This window comes from Octodon degus, unplaced genomic scaffold (genome assembly GCF_000260255.1).
Source record: "Octodon degus isolate 3935 unplaced genomic scaffold, OctDeg1.0 scaffold00076, whole genome shotgun sequence".
Classification (NCBI taxonomy): Eukaryota; Metazoa; Chordata; class Mammalia; order Rodentia; family Octodontidae; genus Octodon; species Octodon degus.
In genome coordinates, this window is record NW_004524652.1 from 6,804,537 (window position 1) to 6,812,649 (window position 8,113).

The 8,113-nt window shown below is 41.0% G+C and overlaps 1 protein-coding gene across 10 annotated transcripts in view; it reads left to right on the forward strand.

Moving 5' to 3' along the window:
* Positions 1-8,113, forward strand: part of Clip1 (CAP-Gly domain containing linker protein 1) — a 192,189-nt gene that overhangs the window by 119,296 nt on the left and 64,780 nt on the right. For 7 of the 10 annotated variants that reach the window (XM_023720598.1, XM_023720597.1, XM_004635887.2 and 4 more), the window contains exons 6-9: positions 539-736; positions 1,289-1,392; positions 4,043-4,103; positions 6,795-6,827. In XM_023720598.1, the coding sequence (XP_023576366.1) occupies positions 539-736; positions 1,289-1,392; positions 4,043-4,103; positions 6,795-6,827 (396 nt within the window). The remainder of the gene's footprint in view (positions 1-538; positions 737-1,288; positions 1,393-4,042; positions 4,104-6,794; positions 6,828-8,113) is intronic. The other 3 variants (XM_023720602.1, XM_004635889.3, XM_023720605.1) reach the window with 1 other exon arrangement.

Sequence of the window (8,113 nt, forward strand, 5' to 3'; positions counted from 1 at the left end):
TTTTTTTTTTTTTTTTTCTTTCACCAAACAGAGAGGCATTGTGTAGTGCAAGCTGGCCTTGAGCTCCTGGTGATCCTCTTGTTTCAGTCTCTCAAGTGTTGGGATTATTGGTGTATTCCACTATGCCTGGCAGTCAAGAAAATAACTTAATCATATTTAAGTTATTAATTAACTTAAATATTAATCGTATTTCAGCTCAGGTTGAAATACAAGTTAGACTTATTAAATAGCTTCTGAGGAATGTTTCTAGATGCCTGCAAGGACCTCTCTGCCCAGCTCAGAGTACCTGTGACTTGAACTTTGTGTTGCTAAAAATGCTCCAATTGTTTCATGAGTGCGTTTCACTGAGGTGTTCTTTGTGAGGAGAAAGACAGAGGTGTGAGCTGCCTTGTTTTCTTGCTCTAAACCCTGCTTAGGACTTAGCAAGCTTATGAGCCTGGGCACTGTCTTGCTTTACTGCAGAGACATTGCCATGCATGCGTCACTCCCCCGTCCCTATAGCACCATTGCCCTTCACTTCTCTAACTTTCCTTTGCAGTTGACTGAGACCTCTTCCCGCTACGCCCGCAAGATCTCGGGCACCACTGCCCTCCAGGAGGCACTGAAGGAGAAGCAGCAGCACATTGAACAGCTGCTGGCTGAGCGGGACCTGGAGCGGGCCGAGGTGGCCAAGGCCACCAGCCATGTGGGGGAGATAGAGCAGGAGCTAGCCCTGGCTCGGGACGGGCATGACCAGGTGAAGTCTGGTGCTGACCTTGTTGTGGAGAATAATGATCATTTCTAATTTGAGGAGGCTGAAAGGTGTCCATGCTACTTGAAGCCAGGAAGCTAAATTTGAGAGAACTGGAAATGAGTATCAGTTTCTTTGCTGAGCTTGTTTGAAAGCTGTGACCTGGGTGCCAGTTTCTATCATCATAAGGATGAAATTTTGTTTTTGTTGATTCTGCCTTAGTCTTTTTGGTCTTTATGTTTGGGGCCGTCTTTGTTAAGCCACCTTATTTACTAGGTGATCATGAGCAGGCAGTGATCACAGCTCGTGTCTGTAGATTATTACTGACATGTGTTTCAGCTTGGAAAAGATGAGAGTTTATTGTCCTCTTGATTTAATGGCATTGTTATTTATCTAGTTTCCAGGAAACGTATCTAGAATAATCTATTAAGATAGCATTTAAACTTGACAAGATTTTAGGGTAATGGGCATCCATTATGGAGATACCGTGACTGGAGGCATGTCTGGGCCTGTAGCTGATCATAAATAGGCCTCTCACTGGCATCTTTGCTTTCTCAGCATGTCTTAGAATTGGAGGCCAAGATGGACCAGCTACGGACAATGGTGGAAGCAGCTGACAGGGAGAAGGTGGAGCTTCTGAACCAACTAGAAGAGGAGAAAAGGTAACCCCTAACTGTGCTTTCACTGTATGTGTGTAATCCTTCCTTTTTTAAAAAATTTTATTTATTTGTGTGTGTGTGTGTGGCCAGCTCAGCCCACCAGGGGGCAGGGCTGGCTGGATGTGGTGCTGGGGGATTGAACCGCGGTCCCTGTGCTTTGCTAAGCTTGCTCTAAGTAGGTGCTTTAGACCACTGAGCCATCTCACCAGCCCCGTAATCCTTCCTTTTAAGTGATCTTTAAAAGAGATTTCTTGTCAAAAACTTCGTTAGTAGTTGGGCATAGTAGTGCATGCCTATAATCCCAGCACTAGGAGGCTGAGACACGAGTCCACAGGTTCAAGCTAGCCTGGGTCACATTATGAGTTTAAGACTAGCTTGGAACATAGATTGTACAATAGGACCTTATCTCAAAAAAACTAAAACCAAACCTTTGTTAGTATCTGGGTATAGTGGAATATGCCTGAAATCCCAGTATTTTGGAAGGCTGATTCAGAAAGATTGAAAGCTTAAGCCCAATCTGGGCAATTTAACAAGACCCTGACTGAAATTTATGTTAACTGGTGGTATGGGGTAAGGGTGGCAGGCTGGAGACACAGCTTGTGAGAAGGTCCTGGGTTTAATCCCTAGCATAGGAAACTAACAAGCAAAAAAGAAAAAGCAATTGTGTTGGTGTCCACCCTTAGAACCAAAAGAATAACTGTATTTTCAGCAGAAATCAGACTCTTCACGCTATGTGAGTAGTGGGCACTTTGATTTGACACATTGCAAAATGTTTGGGATCCAGACCTGATAAATCTGGCAAATATTTCCTTGTGTATGACCTGCATGTTAATCTTCCTTCTACTGGCAGCTTTAGTTAGCATTATGGAGGTGATTCCAAACATCTTTCACCTGGAGTCTCTTGCTGAGCAGGAACTACAGCAGTGGTGGCAGGCCTGTGGCAGTGTGTTGTTAGTGTCATTGAATGCTCTAAAAATTTCACCATCGCTGTTCTAGATCCAGGTTGCATAGTGTTTATGAAATCGTATTATGTCTGGTGGGTGATAAAAGGTCCTTGCCCTTGAGAATCCCAGACCCTTACAAGAAAACAAAACTCTTGCATGTGAAACAGTTTTTCAGGTACATATGAAATCAAATGTTAAATGGTATGGCCAAGCATGATGGCGCATGCCAAGGCAGGAGGATCTCCATGAGTTCAAGGCCACACTGAACTACATAGTGACTTCAAATTCAGTCTGAACTGTAGAGTGAGACTCCTTCTAAAAACAAAAACAAGTTGTTATATGAGGCATAAAAATTTAGTTCTTATATAGGAGGTTTAGTTCTTATATTCCAGGCCATGAACAAATAAGTTCTATGAGAAAGTGAATTCAGGACCTCATGCTTGCCAGGCAGGCACTGTGTCACTAAGTTAAACTGATGGCTTGATTTTTTTTTTTTTTCTTAACTTTGCCAGAAATGTTACTTGGAAGGGCTCTGTTTTGTTTCACACATAGATTATGAACTTTGTCCCTCTTTTCTTTGTCTTTTTCTCACCTTTGTGAAGATGAGTAATGTGGGGACAAGGGAGTGTGGCTTAGTGGTAGTGCTGGCTTAGCATGCATACAGTCCTCCATTCCATCTTTGGCACAAGGAGCAGCATGGTACAGATGTCAAGTGGATATTGTAAATCCAAGTATCATAGTTCATTGACTATATGATGTTGAATGAAACCACACCCAATGTCACATTTACTTTAATTACCTGAAAGTGTACACTTTAGAATCAAAGGATTCTTGATTGCTTTGCCCCTAAATCACTCACAACTCTATTTTCCCAACCTTGGAGCAAGTGTTGGTGCTGTGTCTCCTCCCCCACCCCCCAACCGGGGATTAAACTCAGGCCCTTGTGCTTGCCAGGCAAGCATTTAATCTACTAAGCTATCTCCCTGGCCCCTGGTGCTGCTAAGAGTTAAGGAGCAGGAGGTATTGAGTGGGGTCTCTGAGAAGTCTGATGACCCCAGCCCAAGGTGCCTGATAGGGGGTAACACAGGCAATTTGGTTTCTGTGCCACACTCCCCCAGGTTTGGTATTGTAAAGTAGAATTTATGGTGTTTGGGAGGCTGAGAATGGGAGGATCACTACAAATCCTAAATAAATATGTAGTGAGATCCTGTAGACCCTGTACTAAATACATTAAAAAAAAGGGGAAAAAAAAAAAAAAAAAAGAATTTATGCAGTTGGAATCTCAAGGCTATTTCTGTGGTAATAGAAAAAAAAATTTTTTTTTTTGGAGTCAGGGTCTTGCCATGTAGGCCAGGCTGGTCTTGTTCCTACTTGGGCCTCCCAATGCTATAGAAATATTTTTATATAGGTTGGTCTTATTTTGATAGATCCATTATGGTGCCTGTGACCAAGGGAAGCAGTTAATTTTTCTCAGTGCTTATCTCATGCCTTCTGGGTAAATCTTAGAATTTCCTAAATAATTAGTCTTTAGCTCTTTTATAAACTAGAGTCCTGAAAATGGATTTCTTTATTTTCTGTCTCTCCATAGCCTTCCTTTCACCACCATCTGTTGAGTTTGGCAGGACATTGATTGTAGACTTTGTGGGGTCAGTAAGGCAGACAGTTCCTTCATTACCTTCTAATGTTCTTTGTGTTGATTTATTCTACAGGAAGGTTGAGGACCTTCAGTTCCGGGTCGAAGAAGAATCAATTACCAAAGGTGATCTTGAGGTAAACCTTTCTAGCTCCCTAGAGTGTTTGTGTGGACCAGTATGGAAAAGTGTGGGAGTGCAGTTGTGTGCCCACCAATCCCTGATCTTTGGGCTAGTATAGTCCGCTGAGACAATAGGCACCTTGGGCTCTAGACACACTGGCTTGTGACTGTTTGGCATCTGTGGTCCTGTGATTATGGTGTCTCTGTACCTTTTACACAGCAGATGTTTACTGCTCTTTTTGTGCTTCAGAGTTCAAGACAGAATTGGATTTAATCAAGTCATAAATATGGCAGTGTCCTCTTTTTAAAAAAGTCCTAAGTGAAGGCCTGGGGAAATAGCTCAGTAGAATAAGCACTTGCCTGGCAAGTGCAAGGTCCTGAGTTCAATCCTTGGTAGCACAAAAAAAAAAAAAAAAGTCCTAAGTGAGACCACATATTCTTTCAATTATGTGAAATGGTTTTTATTTTAAAAGAATTTTCTTTGTTTTTGTGGTACTAGGATTGAACCCAAGCCTTGTGTATTCGAGGTAGTCGCTCTACCACTGAGTTAATTAAATTTTGAGACAAGATCTTTCTTTTTAGTTTTTTGAGACAAGGTCTCAGAGTGCTGTGTAGTTCAGGCTGGCCTTGAGTTCACTTTGTAGCTCAGGCTGGTCTTAAAGTTGCAACAATCCTGCTACCTCAGCCTCTCAAGTGCTGGGATTACAGGTGTGTACCACCATACTTGACTTAAGACAAGATCTTTATAACTTGTCTACACTGGCCTTGAACTTGAGGTCCTCCTGCCTTGGCCTTCCAACTGGCTGAGATTATGGGTGTGCCCAACCATGCTCCACAAAAGAGCATTTGTTCATAAATCTATAACAAAGTTTGTTTTTTGTTTTTGCTTCATTTTAGCTTTGCTTTTCAGTTGAGCAGAATAAATCTTTTTAACCCCATTAAAGGAATAAATTATATTTTCTAATAGTCTTTTTTCCTTCTTTGGTGTACTGGAGATTGAGTCCAGGGCATTCACACTGAGCTACATCCCTAGTACATTTTTCTTTTTTTTTCCTTTCCCTTTCTCTATTTTTTGAGATAAGGTCTTGCTACATGCCTGGGATGGCCCTGCACTTGTGATCCTCCTACCTTAGCCTCTCAGAGTGCTAGTACTATAGGCATGTGCTAGCATGTCTGAAAATCTCTGTGTGTATATGCATGCATACAAGCAAGGAATCAACACACACTCTTATCACTGACCTGCACTCCTACCCCAAGAGGATAGTTGATTTTCTTTTCTTCTTCTTTTTTTTTTGGTGGAACTGGGGATTGAACTCAGGCCCTTGCACCTGCCAGGGAAGCATTTATTTCTATTGAGCCATCTCCCCGGCTCCTATTAGTTGATTTTCTTGAAAAAATACTTATCAGAACAAAAATAAAGAGCAATTTATATTTTAACTTTTTTTTACTTCCATGGCATATTTAAAATTCATAATTTTTTTTTTTTAAAGACAAGGTCTCACAGTGTAGTTCAGGGTAGCCTTGAACTTCCCATGTAGCCCAGACTGGCCTCAAACTCATGGTGATCCTCCTGCCTCAGCTTCCCGAACACTGGAGTTACAGGCATGTAATAGATATTTTTTTAACATTGGGTTTCTCTTAACAGTCATCCATGGTAGATTGTAATGAAGCACTAAAATTAAATGAAATGGTTCTGATACTTTTGTTTGTTTTTTTGAGACAGGGTCTTGCTGTGTAGTTCATAGCATTATGTAGCCCAGGCTGTCCTTGAACTTGAAGTGATCGTCCTGCCTCAGCCTCCCAAGTGCTGGGATTACAGGCATCAGCCACCTCAACAGGCAATACTAATGCTTAAGCCACTGCCAGATATATGATAAATGTAAATTAACTTTTCAAATTTTGAAAATTAGTGATGTATTTTGGCTATATTTTAGTAGAAATTGTACTTGCCTATGAAGTTCTTAAAAAGATACATTTTTTTTAATTGATTTGTTTTTAAATTTTTATTTATTTATTTATTTGAGAGAGAGAGACAGAGACAGAGAGAGAGTGAGTGTGTGTGGTGTGTGTGGCCAGCTCAGCCCACCAGGGGGCGGGGCTGGCTGGCATGTGGTGCTGGGGGATCGAACCGCGGTCCCTGATGCTTTGCTAAGCTTGTTCTAAGTAGGTGCTTTAGACCACTGAGCCATCTCTCCAGCCCCCAAAAAGATACATTTTTGCCACTGTTACAATTTTAGAATCTGTTGGTTGCCCATACTGTGCTTTAATTTCAATGTCCTTCGAAACAAGAACTCTGATTTCTTTGGAAATGAATGTCTTTGTAGTCATCAAAGAACAGGGAAATATTTTTTGAGTCCTAGTTTTATAGGGTCCAGTAATGGTTTATTAATTTAATAGACATCTTCACTCATTCCATATACAGTTGCATTTCTTCAGTTGACTTTTTGTGTTGTTTTCATCCATTTAAAAATACTCCAGAGTCTCATTAGAAGTCTCATATCGTCATCTAATTCACCCGAATTATAGTCTCTGTTGTGGAGAGGATCCAGTTAAGTATTTATATCAGCCTCAGGCTAGTGTAGTCTGTGTGATAAACTGACTTGGAATTAATCATGTAAAGGTATCTTGAAACCCTAACACATATGGAAGCTTTAGTTGAATCTCTTCTTGGTTGTGTAATTTTTTTCTTTTAATTTTTTTACTGATAGCAAAGAAAATACATTTCTGAAGATCCTGAGACTGTAAGAGGGCACTTAACTGTGTGAATATTTTCTGTTAACACAGATTGAGTCCAGATTAAAACACTTATTGATACACTCAAATACTAACTGCGTAGTCTGACCTTGCGACATTGACTTTAATATTTCTGTGCATGTGGCGTGGCTTTCAAAGCAGTTATACTTATGTCCTGAAGAAATGGTGTGTAAGGACTAAATTCCATAAATTCATTTGTTTAATGAATAAGCACTTTTCCTGTATAAATAGTTTTTTGCTAAAAGGAAAAAACTTTGAGGGCCTGACCTTTAACTAATTCATATCTTCCAATTTTAGTAGTATTGTGAAGGGACTGATAATTGATTGAAGCATAAAATATATTAGATAAAAGAATCATACAAATTCTGGGGAAAGTTTCTGATAAATTGTCGAATCTGATTTTCCCAAGAGAGAAGGGGAATTATGCAGTCTGTAGCACCGACTGCCTTGATGAGCACTCCTGCTACCAGTCACTGTCTGCCAGTATACTTGACAAAAATGAGAAAATTCATTTGTTGCCATAGTATTTTCTCTAGTTTCTGGAATTAGAGACCAGAATATGTCACCATGTGTTTTGAATTTACTATTATCAAAGGGAACGTCTTCTAGTAGCAGTGCTACTCGGCCCGTGGTTTTTCCTTCTCCCTTTGATTAAGATGAGACAGGAATCCTCACCACGTAGCTTCCACAGCCTTGCTTCTTGGTACACTCTGCTGACTGTGATGCTGATTGGGAAGGATCCATAAACCTTTGCTTTGGCACAAGAGAACAAAATTTAGAACAACTACTTTTTTCCCCTATTACCTCCTGGCAGTGGCAATAGCTCAAGACAGAACTTTTTGTAAAAGGTCTTCTTTCTGGAGGGTTCCTTTTTGCTAAGCTCCTTCAATGATCTGGGTCTCTTCTCTGCTTCCAGAACAGACTCGCTGCGTCCGGTGTCAGTGTGCATGGGCGCTCCCTCCTGCCTTCTGTACGCTTCCTGTGGGCTTTTGCTTTCCTCTCAGGCCCCTGTCCCAGAACTTGCTTCTGGGGAAACCCTATATCTTGCTGTAAGAAAGCATAAGTTTTAAAGGAAGGGCTGTCCTTGAGTGGGCTCCTTGATGCTGGGCAGTGGAGGCCTGCCTTTTGCTAAGAAGTTGCTCTGCTCAGTGGGAAAATCTCTTGGGAGAAGATCACAATACAAAATTATTTGCTTATCTGCAAGTGCCAACTTTTGCCTAGAGGACACTTAGCATCAAAAGAAGAAAGGATCTTTGGGTTTTGGTTTTCTTTT